Source organism: Herpailurus yagouaroundi, unplaced genomic scaffold, assembly GCF_014898765.1.
Source record: "Herpailurus yagouaroundi ecotype Mexico unplaced genomic scaffold, PumYag 28, whole genome shotgun sequence".
NCBI lineage: Eukaryota > Metazoa > Chordata > Mammalia > Carnivora > Felidae > Herpailurus > Herpailurus yagouaroundi.
The window spans coordinates 162106745-162127525 of record NW_024412376.1 but is presented as its reverse complement, the minus strand read 5'-3'; the positions used below and the strand labels follow the sequence as shown (position 1 = coordinate 162127525).

The 20781-nt window shown below is 52.2% G+C and overlaps 1 protein-coding gene and 1 long non-coding RNA gene across 5 annotated transcripts in view; one reads left to right on the top strand and one right to left on the bottom strand.

The window, feature by feature from the left end:
* The window catches only part of SLC2A9 (solute carrier family 2 member 9), a 258417-nt gene that overhangs the window by 110063 nt on the left and 127573 nt on the right, over positions 1-20781 (bottom strand). For all 4 annotated transcript variants that reach the window (XM_040487873.1, XM_040487869.1, XM_040487879.1 and 1 more), the window contains one exon: positions 9632-9764. In XM_040487873.1, the coding sequence (XP_040343807.1) occupies positions 9632-9764 (133 nt within the window). The remainder of the gene's footprint in view (positions 1-9631; positions 9765-20781) is intronic.
* On the top strand, positions 12901-18259 carry LOC121038430 (uncharacterized). Its single transcript, XR_005794345.1, has 3 exons — positions 12901-13095; positions 14707-15416; positions 17707-18259. It is a non-coding gene; the product is annotated as an uncharacterized LOC121038430 (long non-coding RNA).

The following is a 20781-nucleotide window of genomic DNA, read 5'->3' as shown; positions in this document are numbered from 1 at the left end:
GGCTGCACGTTTTTGCACGTCACAAAGCACTGTCACGTCCGTGATCTCATCTGAGCATCCTTCTGGGCCCTGGAGATGGGCACCGCGTTCCTCCCATTTCACAGAGGGGAGAGCCGAGTCCGGCTCGCCTGGGCTCGCAGCTACCGAGCGGGGAAGCAGAGGCAGCGCCCAGCCCAGCAGACTCTCCATCCGCCCTGGGCCCACAGCGTGGCACCGTGGCCCCAGGGGCCCCCCAGACAGCCAGGGCGCGTCAGAACAGCAGCGGTGAGGTTGCCAGGTACGCAGAGGAAGGAAAGCGCGTTAACGGCTGACACCAAAGTGTCTCTGAGGGCAAGAGGTGACTTGGCTGAGAAAAGTATCTTGACAAACCTCTTAAGTGGAAGGTGTCTGCTGAACGTGCGTGCGGTTTAATTCCAGCTTTGGAAGGGAAGGGACGCTAGTGGGAGAGGAATAGGAGTCCCAGGTCCACCTGGAAGGCAGAGGGGACAGTGGGTAGTGGTGAGAGGGGAAGCGGAGGGTGCTGAGTGGTACAGCCTCGTTCCTGGGGCCCTTTCCAAAACCTTCGATACAGCCCTCAAATGCTCCAGTGACACAGGGTGTGTGTCTACTGTTATGGTGTTTGAGGAAAGCAAAGTAGGGGCCAAAGTTCAAGTTGGGGTTTTTACAATGCGAGCCAGAGCAGCATGCAAGGAGTCTGGTGCCCACGACAGTTCAGAGCCCAGAAATGCTCAGGATTTCCAAGATACCTTAAAGAGGTGGACCTTCCCGGTGCCGGAACCTTCCCTGTGCTGGAAAACTGGGGCCGCAGGCAATTCCTCCAGCTCTCGGGGCACAGAGCCCCCCAGCAGACTTAGGGCTGCACAGATCAGCACCAACCACAGACACGATATGGAAAGCATCCCCCGCATGGCCGGAACCCTCGGCAATTCTCTGAATTTAAAGGGCTCAGTCACACTCTGGAATGAAGTGTGTGGGCAACTTCCAGATGAGCCCGTGTGCTCTGGGAGCTCCGGTGGTGGTTTCTGAGCTGTGTTTTCCTGCTCCTTTTGGGGATTTTGTAGGAAGGCGCCTGGTCCTTTGCCGGACCGCCCAGCCCACGAGCAGGCTCTCCGGCCAGGGAAAAGGGAGCCCTGAGAGACTGTTACTCCAGGGGCAATGCGGGGAGGCGCTCAGAGGTGACTCATCCCGTCCCACACCATAACCGTGAAAACAGCACCAATGGAGGAGGGCCCGATCCTCCAACAGCAGGTGACTGTGCTGCCAGGGGCGGGGATGAGACCTCAGAGGGACCGTGTTTCCTCCCCCTCGTGCCAAGTCCCTCTACCAGGTTCAGGAGGTGGCGCCATCTTGCCAGCTGGCAAGTGTGGGCACAGGGCACTCCAACTGCCCCGCCCCCCTCTCATCTCCGGGGGACCCGGCGTGTCAGGAGTCCCCCGGTAAGAGCAGGGCCAGGGCTCCCTTCCCAGGCACGTGGCTTCGTTTCCGGCAGATGCATCTGGTGGGCAGGAGGCCGCAGGGGCACAGACGTCCTCCCTCACCAAGAGCCCAGCCAGCACAAGGCACAGCCGTCACAGATCAGTGATCTCACTGCCTGCCTTCCTCCCGTGCTGTCCTGCTCGTTTCCGTTATTTCCACACTTTCATGGTCACGTGGATGTTTTGTATGCTCTATTTCGCCCCACTGAGCACTAGGTCCTAAGGGTGACTTCATGATGCTATAATCGTTTTATAATTGCTAAAACAAGGGAATCAAGTTGGGAGATAGAATTTTTAGGTTTCGAATGCAGATACACAATTACTTAACCCTTCTGTGATGTAATAGATACAAATGTGGAGTTGAACCCTGGCTCAGATATAGGGAATCACTGCACTACAGAAGAAATTTTCTGGGCCGTAAGTACAGCAACCAAGGGGTCAACTATGTTTTGCTGATATACTTGTGTGTATGCAAATGCCGTGTGTCACAATTACAAACACACACACACACACACACACACACACACACACACACACAAGGCAGCACACAGCACTTTAACGACCCTGGGTTCGGAGTGAGGCAAACTGGGTTTGAACCCCATTTCTGTCTCTAGCCATCGGGCCGCAGGCCAAGCCCTCAGCCTCTGAATGTGTCCCTCCTGGAGGCCTCTGGCATCTGAAAGACTCGAGCGGCCAAGGAGGGCAGGTCGTAGGCACTTGACAGTTTGCATCAACAGAACGGTGTGGGAAAGAAAAACCCCTGAAAGCTTCATGCACAAAGACCTTTTGCACAACCACTAATTGTAAAGAAAAAGAGAAACAATCAGAATGCCCAGCCATTTAGAGAGTTCAAGTAAAAACAAATGTTTAACTATCTTTAAAATTGAGATAAAGTAGTGTTTCAGTCTTAACTGGTTTTCCTCACTTAACCTGATACATCAGTGGGGCTGATGTATGAGTTTGCTTTGCTCCCGTAATAAATCACCACAAACTAGGGGCTTGCGACAGCACAAAGTTTTTACGTGCCAGTTTTGGAGGCCATAAGTCCAGAATGGGTCTGCGGGGCTAACACCAAGGTGTCACAGTGCTGTGACCCTTCTGGAGGCTCCAGGGGAGAAACCGGCCTGCTGGCCATTTCCAGCCCCAAGAGGTGCACCTGCAGGACGCCCTCGGTCTCCCTCTACCTCTGACCCCTGCTTCCACGGCCACGTCTCCTTCTCCGACCCTGTCTTTCCTCCCCTTTCACTTACATGGAGCCTTGTGACGCTCCTGGGTTCGTCCAGACAACCCGGGCAAACCGGCCCCACCTCAAGATCCTTATGTTAATCACATCAGCACGGTCCCCAGTGCCGTGTGCACTGCCACTCACAGGGTCTGGATCAGGATGTGGTCCCACGTGGGGGCCATTATTCTGCCAACCACACGTGACAACACAAAAACGGTCATGAGGAGACATGCTCAGGACACAAGAGGGGCAGTGTGCATAAAAGCAGCCTAGTATATGAATCCCCATGATGGTCCCCATGTAAATAAGACGGAAATGTCACGAATGACAGACAAAGCTCTGGTATAAATGACAGTTGATTTGTAAGAGGGATGGAGAAGGGAGTGATTTTCGTCCTGCAATGTTAAACAAATTCTTTTATTCCCAGAGCAAAAAATTTCACTCGCTTTAGCCACAGAATCCCTTTCTTCGAAGGCAAGGTGACGCAGAAGGGCAGAAGCAGACGATCCCCTTGTATGGGCACAACACTTTACAGTTGACAAAGCCCTCCTCCCACACACGCCATTCTTCTTTTTTGTAACGTGTACTTATTTACTTTGAAAGACAGCATGGGTGCATGCACATGCACACTCACGTGAACAGGGGAGGGGAGAGGAGAGAGGGAGAGAGAGGGAGAATCCCAAGCAGGCTCCTCCCTGTCAACACAGAGCCCAAAGTGGGGCTCGATCCCATGAACTGTGACATCATGACCTGAGCTGAAATCAAGACTTGGTTGCTTAACCAACTGAGCTAACCAGGCACCCACCCCACCCCCATACCCCATCCTACTTGAACTTGTCGACCTCGCCCTAAAACAGGACCCGGACCAGGAAACCAAGGCCGAGAGAGGTTGGTGGGCGGGGCGCTGGGACCTGACGGAGCCTGTCCTCCTGGCAGTTTCCATTGGCTCTTCCCAGTCCCGCCCAGCGCTCAACACGGCTAGAAATGAGAACTCCCCACTTCTGTAAGTAGTCTGTTCTATTCTTACATCTCCTTGCTGTGGCTTCTCCCCTCGGTTCTGAATCTTTTACCCCAAATAAGGCTGCTTTTTCTTCCCCTCAAGAGCCTCTCAGTGTCATCTCTTCTTTACATGGAACTGGACAGGCTGGTGGCAGAGAGGACGGCCGCCATCCTGGGCCATGAGTCGGGAGGGGTCTGGGGAGGGCGCTAGAACCTCAGGAGGAACAGGGGATTCTCACATCATGGTGAGTCCTTTAGGGCAGAGGCCCGAGACCTGCAGGCTGTGGCTGCTCTGGGCTTTCAGCTAGCTCTGCCTCCGTGCAGAGGGTCCGTGCAGACCTCATAGCCTGGACCTCAGACCTGGCCACCCAGGAAATCCGTGCTCCTCTGGAAGGCAGCTGTCGCAATGGTTTGGGGAAATTTTGTGTTTTCCACTCACCTCTGACATGAATTCATTTAGATATACTTTCTTCTTGCCTTAATAAAAACTAGACCCCTTGTAACCAAGGTAGGGTACTTCACCCCTAGCACAGAAGAGTGAAATCAGCAGTCTTCGACAAAGGCCACCACAGGGCCTCACTTCCATTCTCTGGGCATGTGACCTTGCCTCCTGCATGTTTCTGGCCATCTCTGGACTGTGGAACAGCCCCTCAGTCCAGCTCAGGTCTGAGACATACTATAGATAAGGGGCACTGTGACCTTCCCGAAGCACTAGGCATCATTAGAAACGTAATGGGAGGCAGACAGCTGATTGCACCAGAAGGTGTTAGATGGTCCTCACAGGGCTGCCATGGAGGTTTCAGGAATGATAAATGAAGGTGGTTCCCGTTAATTTCGGGGCTTTGGCTTAGCAGAGTGGGTTCTGGTAGCTTATTTCCACAGCTCACTTGGCCTCACCTTTAAGCATCATACAGCTGTTTCAACGGTGCCATTGTGAAGGAGCCACCAGCCTTCAGAGCGCCCAAAGTGCCTTGGCTCAGCTAGTCCCAGCCAACAGGACTTCAGGAGCTCCCGTTCCACACTGGGGCAGAGCCCGCCAGGGGCCAGATTCTCTCATTCCTTCTCTCCTTCCTTAGGAGCAGCCCTGACTCTTTGTGGCCAGGGCACATTAATTAATTAATTAATTAATTACACTTCCCAGAATCCCTGGCAGAAGAGGACAGACAATCACATTCTGACCAAACAGACACGGAGTATGTGAGACTCCAAGGAGAATTCTTAACTAGACAGGCAAGTGATAATCCCTCCCTCTCACCCTTCTTCCCCTGGCCAGAATGCAGGTGTGAGAGCAGCCACTTTGGACCACGAGGCAACCTTCTGAGGATGGCAGATGGAGACAATGAAAGGAATGAGGTCCCTGGTACCATGGAGAATCATAACAACTGTAGACCGCCTACCTTCAACACTTTCTGATGTGAGAGATAAATAAACTTCCAATTTGTCTAAGACGCTGTCATCTGGGGTTTCTATCATAAGGTGGTGGACCTGAGTCCTGACACACACACACCTTTCTCTCTGAAAAGAGCAAAAGAAACAAACTTCCCTTGATCATGATGCCAACCAAAATTACAATGGCAGGCGACAACGGACAGTCTTCCTTTTCTGTTAAGGCCAGCGTCCTAGGCCAGAACTGGCTGCTAAATGCCACGGAAACACACTCCATCCCACCCACAAAATAACAACAACGCGAATTGCTTTCTCCTTATCTGAGCTCTCTGCAGAGTCTATGTGCCTGACTGGGCTTCTGGTAGCAAAGGCCAATATGGACCACAGGGGAGGGGTGATGGAGCACGGCCAGGAAGGGAACTTCCAGAAGTATCACTCCTTCTGGTGATGGGCATCTGCTACCTTTCCTCTCTTGCCTGTATATTTTTCCTGAAGCTCTCCTCCCGTGGTCCCTGTAATTCTAGTAGAGATGTCAGCCAAACCTCATGGCCCTCCATCCCCAGTCACCAGACTAGATAGTAACCTGGACTGGCCAATCAAGGAATTCTAATGCCCAGGGGAGCAATCAGTACAAGGATGGCCATGTGACCTAAGAAGGGCCAATTAGAGTTCTTTCGTTTAGCGGTTGAGATGTGTGCTATGTGAAAAGGAATCTCTCTCCTCCTCAGTGTCATAGAGCCGGAGCCACTCAGGACTGTCTTGGTGCCAGGTGGAGAAAGCTCGTCTAAGAAGGAAGCCAATGAATCCTGAGAATGTCTGGGATTTGCTGAGCGAGAGGGAGATGGTACCTTCATGGCTTGGTCTTAGCTCCTGGGTCCCACCATGCCTGAAGGAAACCCAGTCCCTCACCCCCTATCACGAGGAAGAACCCTTATTGTTCACTCCTGACACTACTGTCCTCCTGAAGGGGCATTTCATCACTGTGTCCTTCACTCTGTCTCTGCCCACCCCTCGCTCACTCTTCCCCAGGAGATGGGAACGCAGTGGGCTAACTGGTAAGTTGGGGAGAGAGATGGTCTGCATGGCTTAGCTCCTCTCTTTCATTTGAGGATCTGCCTGGCTGGAGGAACACACACTCTCTCTTCTGTGTTCTCGGTTTTTCAGGGCACGCCTGCCCGGGAGCCCATGAGTGAGTACTTAGCTCAGTTCATGAGTACTGCCTTATGAGGCTCTCCTGGCCCTCAGACCTAATGCCAACTGACCGAGGAGTCTTTATCCACACGGAAGGCGGCATTTTTATCCACTCCTCTATCCATCTTTCGTCTGCCGTCAAACTTGGGCGGGAAAGAGGGGTGTTAATTTGGGGGGACCTCAAATACCACTCATACAGCCAGGACTTCAAAGGTTCCTTTTTGCTTAGGCTGCATTGTCTAGCTCTTACAACCCAAGGGGTCCTGATCAATACAACTTTCCTGACCCCAGTGACTGAAGCATTGCCCTATCACATTGCGTGTGCTAACATTTCATTTCTATCAGTTAAATATCCCCCCTTTCTCACAGTGCAAGTTTGGGCTGTCTCCCCTACTTTTAGGTACTGGGGACTTCTCCTCAACTGACAAGAGGGGCATCAATAAATGAGACCCAGCTGGAGCTAGGGATGGGGGCGGGGTGGGGTGGGAAAGCCTGGAAGGGGGCTGCTGTGGTGTGGATGGGTTGCGTCGATGGCCCCGGTTCATGACCTCCCGACGTGTGTGTCCTTTGCTCTGTAACTGCTACCCCCTCCCGCTCCGACTGTGGGTTTGACCACGGGAGTTACGTCGGCCAGAAGGATTTTAGCTGATTTGAAGCTCGAGAACCCGCTCGTGTTTTCCACCTCCTCTCTGGGCTCTCTGCGCTCACGGTGAGAATCTGCCCGGGGCCCGGTCTGCTGGAGGATGAGCACGCGGCCCAGAGGTGAGGCCGGGCCTGGATCCGCCAGCTGACCAGCAGCCACGCCGGACAACTTCTGCTAAGGCAAGAGGAACTGCAAGGTCAGGCCCTGTCGGGATGGACAGAACTTCGCAGCCCGCTACAGACCTGGGGACGATAAATGCCATCGTCTTAAGCCGACGAGCTTCAAGGCGGTTTGCTCTGTGGTGTTGTCACAGTAGCTGACCGCTGCGGGACCCCTTCCCCCCAAATTACCAACAGACCAGACAAGGCGCATCTCCCATCGAGCCAGGCAACACAACGGACTGTGCTTTACTTGCGCTCAGGGCTTCCAGGGCCAGACTATCAGTGCCACCATGTGCAAGCTCCGTGTCCTTTGTCAACTTATCCCGTCTTCAGTTTTTTGTTTGTTTGTTTTGTTTTAAAACGAGAGTAATAATGTGATCTGCTTTCCACGGTTGAGAGGTTTTAAGGGTCTAATACATGTGAAGCGCTCAGGATGATAATAGTTCTCAACACAGATGAGCTACCAATGGGGACGTCCATCTCTCTTACCCTCCGCCTCGCCTCCTGGGGGGCTGGGATGCCGTCTTGGGTCCCCCGCTCTCCCCATCACCTGGCAGAGTGCCAGCACAGTAAATAAATACCTGTTGTTTGCGGAGTGTCTGGAGTGAAACCCCACTTTTATTGGCACAGATGCGAATTTCAAAATTCTCTTTCAACCTAGGGCAGCGTCTTTGTTCTTTGTATAAAGCACACATGTAATATTTATCATTTTTTTTAATAACTACACTTCTCCCTCCCTCCCTCCCTCCCTCCCTCCTGTGCTGTGAAGCAAACCTCTTAAGCCGTCTTCACTGTCTAGCACACACACTCACTGCCCATTCCAACCGTACGTAACTGATGCATTTCCTGCGGGTTCTTGCCGACGAAGCCAGGAGGGATGGGACCGGAGGAATCGTCACCTTCCACCGACCCCCAGCCTGGCTGCTTTTGGCACTAGGATCCCCCGGCTCTTTCTCAGCCACATTAGTGTCGCTCCAGAGCCTTCCCCATCTGACAATCAGCCGCCTCCTCTGCAGCCTGACTTCTGGATGGCTGGTCTCCCCACGGGCCCCATGGGAAGTCCCCTGGGACACGACCCCCTGATGCCCCTCTGAGCGTGAGTGGGGTGGGAGGAAAGTCTCCTCTGGTTCCAGTCCTTTTCCTGATGCTCACGGCTCTGGGATGGGGAGGGCCAGGGGCCCCTGACGGGGTACAGGCCTCAAGTTCCACCCCCACCGTATGCACGGAACCGTGAGATCATGACCTGAGCCAAAACCAGGAGTCAGACACTTACCGACTAAGCCACCCATGTGCTCCCCCTCACCACAATCATATTTTTAAAGGCCTCTAGAAACCAAAAACCAAGAACCACAGCCTTGGGCAGATCACCTCAGCCCTGTAAGCCTCAGTTCCCTTGCCTAAACAGTGAAGGTAATAACAGTATCTCCTGATGTCATGTTTTTATAGGAATGCCGTAAATGAGAAAATGGATCCCAGCCACAAACTGCTAGGCAAGTGGACGCAATTGTTAATATCTCGTTTGTTAATTCAGAAAATACTGAGGCTGTGTGGATTTTAAAAAGGGTTGCACAAATTGTATTAAGTAAAGGCTACGTAATTTTCAATTTTTTTCTTGGACATGGACACTAGTGAAATTTAGATCAGAGGACAGGGTACGGATAAGGAAAGGGACCTAGTTCTCAGAATGACAGCAAATGCTCCTGCAAACCTTATATATATCATGTAATTTCATCACCCTTATGACAAGCCCAGAGGGAGGTTCCTATTGTTTCCTTCCACAGATGAAGGTTAGAAGACCAGGTCAGGTGGCAGAGCTGGGGACGGGAGGGCAGCCCTGGTGCACCCAGCCCCTCCTGCTTAACGGGGGTGCCGTCAGTGTCTCCTTTTACAAGAAGACGGGGGTGTTCATTCTACGTTGTCTGTGTCTGGGCAAAATGGTTTTGCCTTTCCGGGGCGCTGTGGGAATGCCTCTGATTCTGAATGCTTTGCATCCGACCCGGCACCTCACCGTTCAGGAGCTTTACGGACTTTAAGGACAGCGAACTAAGACCAGTCCCAAGCCCCATCGTGGATGTCCTGTTTCTCTCCTGTAACGTGAACACGCTCTGTCTCCCTCGCAGGCTGCTGGCACCCAGCCCCGTGCTGGCGGGACACGGGTGCTCCTTCTGCACTTGCGTATTTCCTTTCCTTGGGAATGTTAGGACAGCAGAACCCGGGAGTGAAGAAGAGAGGAGGGGTGAGGAGAGAGCCAAGAAAGACCTAAACCGCTAAGAAGTCAGGCTGTCTCTGAGGTTGGGACCAATGGGGAGACAGACACCGCCCAGAAGCGAGCAGACCTGGGTCTTATCCTTCTCTGTCTTGGGTTTTCCAGCTTCCCTGTGTGATGTGTGTCCCTGCTGCAGGCTGCCGGGAGGATGAATCAATACAGGGTGTCCAGGGGCACCCAGCACAGTGCCTGCAGAGAGGGATGGCCCCAGATCCCAGTGCGCCCTGCAGCGCTGACCCTGGCGAACAGGCTGGAGCTATGCAGGAAAGGCCACGGGTCCCCTACCTTTCTCGGCTCCGGCCTGGTCGTGCTTCTCAAAGAGTAGGTAGCGGGGGCTCTCGGGGAGAAAAGGCAGGGTCACCAGCTGGACCAAGGCAGGGACAGTGATCACTCCAAACAGGTATGGCCAGGTGCTCTCCTGAAGGGAGAAAGAGGAGGCCGATGAATGGATGTGGCCTTCAGTCATCCGGCTGCGGGTGGGCCCCTGGGCCAAGCGGTGTCAGCTCTGTGCAGAAGACCCTCCAGCACCAGTGGGATGATCCCCACCAACAAAGGACGAGAGAGGGAACGGACGCTGGTTTAGCACCAGCCCCACGTGTCTGGCATTGTCCACGCACGAGGTCGGTCCATTCTCAGAACCACCTGTGAGGTGGTGACCTGTGGGATTCAGGGGGACCAAGACCACTCAGGGATATCAGAGCTGACCAATGCCAGGACTCTGGGAGGGCATCATGGTGAGCCTGAACGGGCTCCACTCCTTCCTGGTCGTGTGGCCCTGTAAACCATGCTCGTGGCCCCTCGAAATCTCTGTCTCTTCACCTGTGGGACGGGGACAGCCACAGCCACCTTGCAGCTTGTCCCGAGAGTGCAATCGGATAGCACTTGGGCTATGGGGCCTGGTGCACAGCAGGTGCACAGAAGAAACTGCTGTCTCCATTGATGCCAGTCCCCAGACGCTCCCCAGGCCGGAGAGACCCCACCCAGGCTGGTCCTGTCCCAGGACACACGGGGAAAGTAGTGGCTGGAGCTTCCCTGATTCCCGCGGGTGAGCGTGGTGGGGCTGGCGGGGATTCTTCTCGGTCCGGGGCCAGGGAAAGCAAGCAGGGCCCTACAGCCTGAGCTACACAAGGGGCTTCTGGGCCACTGGGAGCAGCGCCAGTCGTCTTAACGCTGCTGAAGCACAGCAGCGGCTGTTCCTAGGTGATTAAGGCAGCTTCTTCCTGAGCTGCTTTGTTTTTCAACTCCAGTTTACCAAGGAAGCTCTCCCCATGCCTCTGCTGAAGAGAATGCCAATGGGAGGCAGTTCTGATGGAGAGAAAGCAAAATGCTCAATGCCAAATTCTTGACATGCTTTATTTCCTCAGAAAGAGAAAGGAGACCAGCAAGGAGGCACGTTCAGACCTGAAGAGACTTTGCAAGATGGGCCAAGGGCGGCTCAGCCGGCTTCAGGTCAGGTCCTACTGGAAGCATGTCCCTGGGGTCCCGAGCACCCTCGGGGACAGAATCCCCTCTAGGGTTCTCCCAGGGCTGGCTCCCTACAGAGGCCCTTGAGGCCAGAGGCCCCGGTAAGTTCTCAGTCCCCGAATCACAAGAAGGTGCAGCAGGCGGGGTCCCCTGGAGCACAGAGCAGGCCAAGTGGCTGGAGAAGGACTATGACCAGGTCCTGATCTTCAAGGGACCTTCGATCCTACTGCCCTCTCTGTGTAAAATAGCAATTTATGTTCACAAAACTCCTCTGATGTCACCACCGCCCTGAGGGAACCTCCAGGCCAATGTCAGCTCTGGGTTTGGTGAGAACTCGGGGTGAGAGACAAGACCGGGTTGGGGGTGGGGCAAAAGGCAGACTAGTGGTGATGGGGGGGGGGGACTGCCAGAGGGAGCTGGGATGGTCAGGGACTGCCCACAGGTATGGGCTTCCAATATTTTGGATTAGAAAAGAGCCATGGCCTTGCAACTTTGTGAACACACTAAAAACCACTTTAAAAGGATGGATTTTACAGTAGGTGAGTTATATCTCAAGTTTTTTGAAAGACCAAGGAACAACGAAAAATGATGTACACATAAGTAGAATTTTGGCTATGCCTTTTTTGGTGTGAATATGTTGTTGTTGATTCTGTCTTTTCTTTGAGCTTACCTGCTGTCTCAGTAACAGCAAACACAGAAAGCTTGTCGGGGGAGGGCAGGTGCGGTGGGAAGACAGGGGAATTAACCCAATTAAGCTCCTATTAATGTGCCAGGCGTGGCGTGGGCTTGTCACACAATTGTCTCATTTCGCCTCCCAGCAGCCAGAGAGGCCAGAGCTGTTGCTGCACGTTCGAGATGTGAAGACAGAAAAGCCCACACGGAGGCCTGGCAGCCAGGAGGTGCAGAGAAGGAAGTAGCCAAGCCCTTCCCCTAGCATCTAAAGAGAGGGGACCCTCCAGGGTAAGATCCTTGGAGCTGCGGAAGGGTGGAAGGAGAGGAGCTGGAAGGGCAGATCTGGAGTAGGAATAGCACATACGACTGTGCAGAGGCCTGATTCACCCAGATTCACTGGAAACAAGAACCGCAGTGGGAATGTAGGGCCAGGGGATGCTAGAGACACGGGAGTACAGACACTGGAGGCTGGTCATGGGTGTCTGCAGCCATTCCATGGCACTTGGACGTGGCTCTGAGGACATCCAGGAGCTGTGCAAGGGTCTGCACACCCAAATGGGATGCACACCCTCCACTTCCTTGCGTCTACAGTCCGGCATTTCTGCCATGCTGTCAGTGAGTGCACAGAATGGATTTCTAGTATTACTGACAAGCCAAGTCTCTGGTATAGCCTGTGATCTGTGATGTCGTAAATGGAAAGATGTGTAGAATCTTTCCCAAGGACATCACTCTGGTGGCTGTGCTCTGGTGTCTACCTCCAGAGAAAAGCAGGTATTACTGACCTCAGGGCGGGTGACCCCTAGCTTGGGATGCTAACAGTGTTTGGAGCGGGGAAGGAGAATGGCAGGAATATTCAGAGTAGAGCTCGGGCGACATTTTACTCAGGGAGGGCCGAGCTTAGCCAACAATGGAGTTCATGAACTCAGTGCCTACAAAATCCCAAATCCCATAGCCGTCTGACCTTGAATTCTGCCTCGATCCCCAGTTCTCTGTGGCCCTTGGCAACCTGACTGCTTATGCTTCAGTCTTCCTGTCTGTACAATGGGGATAACACTAATGCCTCTTCACAGGTTGTCAGGAGGGTTACGTGAGCTAATAGATTTATCAAGTGCTCAGCACAGGACCCTGTGCGCTGCAAGCATTCAACACACAAGAGTGGTCTTTATCATGAACTGTGGTGAGAAGCACATTACATAGATTATCTCCCTGAATTTCCACAATAGCCCTCTGAGGTACAGACCAGGATCACGCTCATGTTACAGAAATATTCACTGTAGCACAGAGAGGTTAAGTGGTTCATCGGAGCCACAATTCCATCACAGAGCCATGACTAAACAATAGGTCTTGGGCCCAAGAATCTAAGTTCTAATCCATGAAGCCTGACCACAGGTGCCTCAGTCACTGGCGGGGGGCAGGGGGAGTGGCGAGGGCACGAGGCTTCCCGACCCAGGGGATCTGATCTTCTTCCATTGCTTCAGGCCAAAGAATCCTCAGTGGCCCTCCACGGTGCTCTTGGGCATTTGGTCCCTGCACAGAGCCAAGGACTCAGCATTTCACACCACACTTAGAGGGCAGAGACTGTGCCCAGTACAGAGTATCTACAGGAGAAACACGTGAGTATGGGAAGTGGCTTTTGTACGCACTGGTCACCTTCACACAGACCCCCTTGGCAAGAGCAGAGGACAGCCTCTAACTTTCTTTGTTAGAAGCTGTGCAAAACAGAAGGCATGTTTTAAATTTTTTTAATGTTCATTTATTTATCTGGAGAGAGAGAAAGAGAGATCAAGCAGGGGAGGGGCAGAGAGAGAGGGAAAGAGAGAGAATCCCAAGCAGGTTCCATGCTGCCAGGGCAGAGCCCGATGTGGGGCTTGAACTCACAGACCGTGAGATCATGACGTGAGCCGAAATCACGAGTGGGCCACTTAACCGACTGAGCCATCCAGGCACCCCGAGAAGGCGTGTTGTAAAGAATATGTATCACTCGCCTAGCACAGGACCACGAGGGACTACGGAAAGTCAATCTCAGATGAGCCTTTGTAATGCCAGTTAGGGCCTCCTGTGTTTCATAGAGCACGAGGTCAGAGTTCTTACACCTGCTCATTTCACTCGGGAGGAGAGAAAAATGCATCATCTTGTCGGCCAGGGTGACTTTCAATTCCCTCTCAGGTAAAGTGAGGGGGTCACACAATAACCCGACGACCGTGTTCTTGAATCTGCAAGGTTTCCTTTGTAAAACAGACCTCCTGGTCACATTGCCCGTGAGCTCGATGACTTCAGGCCTTTCCATACACAATATCCTCCCGGACTGTGATACGACTGCACAAAGTGTTGAGTAGAGTTGGAACCACTGACCTTACCCCAAGTCAAGCTCTTCTGAAGGACATCACCGTGTGCCCTCCATGTGCAGACGAGCAGGACAGGGACAGTGACACTGGCAGGCACACGTGCCACCAATGAGACAGGCTCCCGGGGCCACAACTCAGTGCTACTGGCAGCAAGAAGGGGAAGAAGGAAGCCTGTCTCACAAAGCCAGCCAGGGATGAAATGAAGTATTTTTCTATTTCATCCTATTTAGGATCTGATGATGGTAACGGCTAAATGTTTGTGGAGCGTTCCATGTGCCAAGCTGCACACTCGGTGCTCCACAAATACAACACGTGTTAAAGACACACAATTCATGATGCCGTCAAAGTACAACCTGGTTTTTATCTCCTACGTTCCTTTAAAGTTTAATTGGGGGGGGGGCGCCTGGGTGGCTCAGTTGGCTAAGTGTCTGACTTCAGCTCAGGTCATGATCTCACGGTTTGTGAGTTTGAGCCCCACATTGGGCTCTGTGCTGACAGCTCAGAGCCTGGAGCCTGCTTGGGATTCTGTGTCTCCCTCTCTCTCTTCCCCTTCCCCCACTCATGCTCTCTCTCTTAAAAATAAATAAACATTAAACATATAAAAAAATAATGAAGTTTAATTGGCGAGGGGTGCTCTTCTCTGCCCCACCCCGGGGCCTCAACCTTAGGAGACAGATAGTCTCGGGGTGACAGTTTCAAAATAACAATCAAAATCAACCTGAGTGAATGGCAAGTTTTCTGTCTCCTAGCCCAAGCCTGCTCTGGACTTGGAGCCATGGCGGAAAGAGTTGGAGGAAAGGGGGTTGGGAGGGGGAGGCGGGGAGGGGGGTGCTGCTTCTCATTTCCCTCCCTCTCCTTTCTTCCCTCTGCCACTTCCAGCCAGTGTGCTCTCCCTCCGGTCCATCCCTGGGACCACCCCTCCCCGTGGAGTTCCTCTGACCCGGGAGTTTGCATCTCCTCTGCAGCCAGGAGGAATCCACGGTCAAGGCTACCGTGCGCTGTCGTGAAAGCTGCACCGGTACTGGTACTGAAATCCAGCCCGCGATGGTCTCCAAGCTAAGGGCCCACGGAGCAGGCTTACTAATTACACCTCTCATTTTCTGTATTACTGATGCTTTGGCATCTTGGGTCCTTACTGATCCTGTAGGCTTCCCCTTCCCGTCATAGTAAACAACCTGCCTGAGAGCATGTCTTTCCCTTGCAAACCAACCACAGCCTACACCCCCAGTGACTTCCTTTATCCAACTGTCACACATAAGCCCATATTCTTCCCACCCTAAGTTACCGGAAGGTCAGATACCAGACACCCAGACAGCCCCTGCGGCCCAGAGCTGGCCTGAGATCATTCAAACCATGCAGTCCTAAACTTGTTCCAGCTGCCTACCCTGCCCTGCCCATTCCTTGATGCAGAAACCACAACAAAGCTCAGGCCTTGTCCTCCCCTCCCTCCTGCTTCCTGATAGACCCCGGTGCCTGCACTGTGTGGCCCTGCATGGGGTGGCACCGGAATGGTGAATAACAAACTCTTCTTCCAAAAGCAGCGGCCACATGTCTGTCACCTCAGCATAGCCGATAAAAGCCAATCCCAGGTACGTTTTGGGGGCAGCGGGGCCACCCCTCCCCCAGACACACGCAGGTTCTTGCTGCAGGCGACCACTCACTTCCCTCTGAGCCCCCGGCCCTTCCAGGCCACCTCTCCTGGTTCTCCTCCAGCTTCCTTGAGCACCTGGAAACGTGAGCCCAGCCTTCTTTCTATCTCCAGGACTTCCCCAGGATGATGGCTCTTAAACTTAGCTGTGCACTGGAATCCCCTAGAGAGATTTAAAAACTGCTCATGCCCATTGTCTCCCACACTTGGAGATTTGAAGCTGGCTGGTCTGGGAGTGTGGCCTGGGTGCCAGGCTGGGTGCCAGGCCGTCTCCAGATGGCCCCAGGGGCAGTGAGAGCCACCGGCCTTGGGCCTCCCCTCCATCCACTGGCAGTGGATGGCGGTGCAGGACCCAGAACTGAGGGGCTCATTCTCCAACAGCCAGGAGTGTGGTTGGCTATTGACCTTGGAGGGTGCTTTTTCCACCGAGGCTGCCCACCCCTCCCCAGGAGCAACCTGCATGCAGGGGCTGGCTGATGTGGGGACACATAGGCCTGCCTGTCCTCCTCTGTCTGGAAATGGAACAATCGAGGGGCCCTCCAGGTCCAGAGCCAGGCCTGGATCCCTGTATGACTGAGGGCAGCTCACCTTCCCCGTCTGCTGAGTTTGACTCCCTCACTCTCTGGCAGGGGTTGAGCTGAACACACTTCCCCATCAGCTTCCTGCCCACCAACGTCCATCTCAGGGTCTCTTTGCCAGGACACCCAACCCAATCCCACCTGTGGACCCAATGCCTCCAAAGGTCCACGTCCAGCCCTCGTCTCTGCCTGGGGCTCCTCTCATGGCCAGTCGCCTGGGGGCAGCGCCACTGATAACTCTTGGTTCCACGTCCGAGCACAGGGGCTGTCACCTCCCGGGCCACCCAGGCCTACCCCTGGATCCCCACCTGTCCAGGAACCCAATTCAGGAACCTAGTCTCTCCACGCCTGCCGGTGACCCTCAGCTGCCATCTGACTGGCTGCCTGCCCTATGTCCCCGTTGGCTGTTTCTCAACCTTCCTCACATGCATTCCGCCCCTTCCTCCTTGCTAGGACTGGCCTTGGGGCACGTTCTTCCCCCGGTTCGCCTGGATTCCTGCAGCGGAATCTCAACTGTGCCCAAACCCTCCGCATTCCGTTCCATCCCTCACAGCCCCAGTGATCCTTCCGGAAAGTGGATGTGGTGTTCTAAGTTACTTCTCTAAGACCATCCAGTGGCCTCCCTCTGCCCTGAGGGTCAAGCCCAAATCTCTTAGCTGGGAATCCCAAACCCTGTCTAATAAGAACCCTGCTATGACGCCAGCCTTGCCTTGGGCTGGACAGAGGTCCATGCGCCTCGGCTCTGCTCCTGCAGATCGGTGAGCCTCCCAGATTCTAAGAGCTGATGCCATGCCCTTGAATGTGCTGTTCCCTTTCCCGGGAATGCCTCCGCCTTACCCATACAGCAACTGTCTACCCTTCCAAGTTTAGCATTCCCACCCATAGATAACATCTCTACCAGGTACAGAATCCCATCAGAACATCTGTTAACTCATGTAGCAACGGATCTCTTTCTCTGACTAGACCAGCTCCTCGGGCCCTTCCCCTGCTGTGTTCTTTCATGTTTCGGCCCAGTGCCTGGGCATGGCAGGTGTCCATGTAAAGCTTGCTGACTGAGCGCTGGGTAAGGTGAATGGCGCAGGTCAGTGATGGTGCTGCGAGAGACAGAGACGGTGAAATAACACACATCTCTGCTTTTGAAGTACTTTATTTAGCTATCATTATTATTTTAAACTTATTTATTTATTTTGAGAGAGAGAGATTGAAAGAGAGAGAGAGATTGATTGAGAGATTGAGAACATGTGCGAGCAGGGAGGTGCAGACACAGAGAGGGAGACAGAGAATCTTAAGCGGGCTCTGTGCTCTCAGTGCAGAGCCCAATGCGGGGCTCAAACGCATGAACTGTGAGACCATGACCTGAGCTAAAATCAAGAGTTGGACACTTCACCGACTGAGCCACTGAGGTGCCCCGTTTATATTTTTTAATGCTGCAACTTCTCAAATGGCATCCTATTAAAGGGCTGAAATACCGTAAGTAATATTCCCCTTTGAGGTACTATTATAATTTCCAGACTATAAAGGGGAAAACTGAGGCCCAGAAAGGTCAGGCAATTCATGCACAGTCCACGTGAGAAATTGAGGGGTGCAGGCGAATGAGAGCCTGGCTCTTCTGATTCCTGCATGGGGCTCCTTATGTGACATTATTCCCAGCAGGACACAGTTCTCAGAGCAAAGCGATACCACCACATCACCTTCCCTCATGGAGGCTTCTAGGTGAATAGAGAACTTATATGCAGATCATATTAGCTACAACCAGTCCTGCTTCCCCCCGGAGAGTTCTACACGGAAGTCATCAGAGATCACTGAAGCTGAACTCCAATGGCTCCTACTATTACCAAAACATCACGAGGACCCCATCAAGGCAAGACACCAGAGCAAGCATCAGCCATTCCATAAGGAGAAACAGAGCGGAAACTGGTACTCACCTTCAGAAGGGATGCTGACTGAGACCTGCGAATGCCCCTTGCTTGTCGAGCTGGGTCTCACAAGGGAATCAGCATCAGTCAACCAACGTGCATGGAATCCTTTGACCACGCCATCCCCATAGCCACCTTTCAGAGAGGGAGGGACCCTGCCGGCCGCAGCTTTGCAGAGCCCTGGGGTGGGGAGCCTGTGTCTACACCGCCTTGCGACGGGTTTGTCTATTACCATCTCCACTCTAGTCCGTGCGGAAATCAATACCACCTGGCCCTGCAGAGCACAATCCAGCCATTAAAACGGTTCAATGCATTGTGGCAAACGTATGTTCTAGAAATCACCATTTTTTGTATGTATTCAGGTTCTGATTCTATGTCAACAGAACAATAATGGGGATCTTAAGAACATGGGCTTCGCAAGTCCCCTTGCATTTTCCTGTGTGAGAAATAATGCTGAAATTATCTTCCAAGGACACACTTACCCTTACTCTCAGCAAGCTGCTGTGAGTTCCAGGTGTGAGGGAAGGACTTGAGCAGTGACCCATAGCGGCTTTTCGAACCATGCTAGATCCCCGCCCCTTTTCCTACAACATTTTTCTGCTTTTCAAAGGGTTCAGTTGTCCTCTGCCTTGTGTAGTTCTCAAGCAATCTAATTGGAAAGTAAGGTCAGAAGCTATGATTCTGACCAAGCATTTTACTGATAAGGATACTGAGGTGATCCTGTAGCAAAATCTTCCATAAAATCAAGATGGTCCCTTCTCCATTTTAGACAGAGAAATCCTTGCAGTTTTTAAAGGTTGTTGACCCGCAGAGGACCTTCCCGGGCCAACCCACAGTAAGAGGCAGGCACCAAGCACGTTGGAATTTGCTGGGTGCTTCATACACGGTGACTTCATCCTCCCAATACCCCTGCCTTCATCCGCATTTTACCCTTGAGGACACTGAGGCATGGAGAAGTTAGGTGATGCAACCACAGTCACACATCTTATAAATGGCTGAGCTGGGACTGACCCCAGGCAGCATGGTACCCAGCATGGTTCTCTTCACCCCTACACTTTGCTCATGGACAGACAGGGCACTCCTTTGCTGAGGCAGACCACATCCCTGACTTTACACTTATAGAGACTGTCCTTCTCTTTCCCCGGGGAATTAGGTCACCGCCATTCTTTTCTAAATAAAACTCCCCGGACTTGAAGCCCATTATTAATCCCCTTCGTCAGGCTTCCGTGGTTCCAGCTGAGTCATTCTGGTTTCTGAGTTTCATTGTTCAGATCCATTCACGGCTTTGTCTATTACCACCTCCACACCCCTCACCGTGGGTCATCTGCCATCAGATAGTATCCTCCAAATACAGCTCAAGAAAGGAAGATGAATGGGGTTTGTTCTAAGGCTTTAAACTAAAAGGCAGCTGATAGAATGGGAGAAGATATTTGCAAATGACACACGGGATAAAGGGTTAGTATCCAAAATCTCTAAAGAGCTTATCAAACTCAATACCCAAAAAGCAAATAATTCAGTGAAGAAATGGGCAGAAGACATGAATAGATACTCTTCCAAAGAAGACATCCAGAGGGCCAACAGACATGTGAAAAGATGCTCAACATCACTCATCATCAGGGAAATACAAATCACAACCACAATGAGATACCACCTCACAGCTGTCAGAGTGGCTAAAACTAACTATTCAGGAAACAACCGATGTTGGCAAGAATGCGGAGAAAGGGGAGCCCTTTTGCACTGCTGGTGGGAATGCAAACTGGTGCAGCTGCTCTGGAAAACAGCGTGGAGGTTCCTCAAAAAGTTAAAAATAGAGCTACCCCATGACCCAGCAATTGCACTACTTGGCATTTATCCAAAGGATAAAACTGCTGATTCGAAGGGGCACATGTACACCAATGTTTATAGCAGCACTATCAACAATAGCCAAAGTATGGAAAGAGTCCAAATGTCCATCAACTGATGAATGGATAAAGAAGATGTGGTTTATATATACAACGGAATACTACTCAGAGATCAAAAAGAACAAAACCTTGCCATTTGCAATGATGTGGATGGAGCTAGAGTGTATTATGTTAAGCGAAATAAGTCAAAGACAAATACCGTATGATTCCACTCATATGTGGAATTTAAGAAACAAAACAGGTGAACGTAGGGGAAAGAAAAAAAAGAAACCATGAGAGACTCTTAACTATAGAGAACTAACTGAGGAATGATGGAGGGAGGAGGGTAGGGAATAGGCTAAATGGGTGATGGGCATTAAGGGGAGCACCTGCTGGGATGAGCACTGGGTGTTACACGTAAGTGATGAGTCACTAAATTCTACTCCTGAAATCAGTATTACACTAAATGTTAACTAACTAGAATTTAAATAAAAATTTGAAACAACAAATAATAAAAGCATAAGGACATCGATGTGAATTGCACTTTCCCATTGATGACCTCCATTTGGGGCATATGTACAGTTGAGGCATGATTTTTAGCAGTCAGAGACCAGCCCCAGTTATCAAGAGCTCTGTGACCTTGGATGTCAGTCTCTGCCTTTCACAGCTCCATTCGGCTTTGGCGTTAGACCCAAATTCAAATTCAGGTTCTTTTACTTGCAAGCTATGGGGCTTTGAGCAAATGACTTATTCTCTCTGGAATCACAGTTGTCTCAGCCAGAAAATGAGAGGGGTGATGAAAACTTACTTTGCAGGGTTGCTATAAGGGTGATAGAGGTGATATCCTGAGCGTGGGCCTGGTACATATGTGGGAGCTAACAGATGTTGGTTATCTTTTCCCTTGGCTGTGGGAATGGATCCCCTGAGCCAGT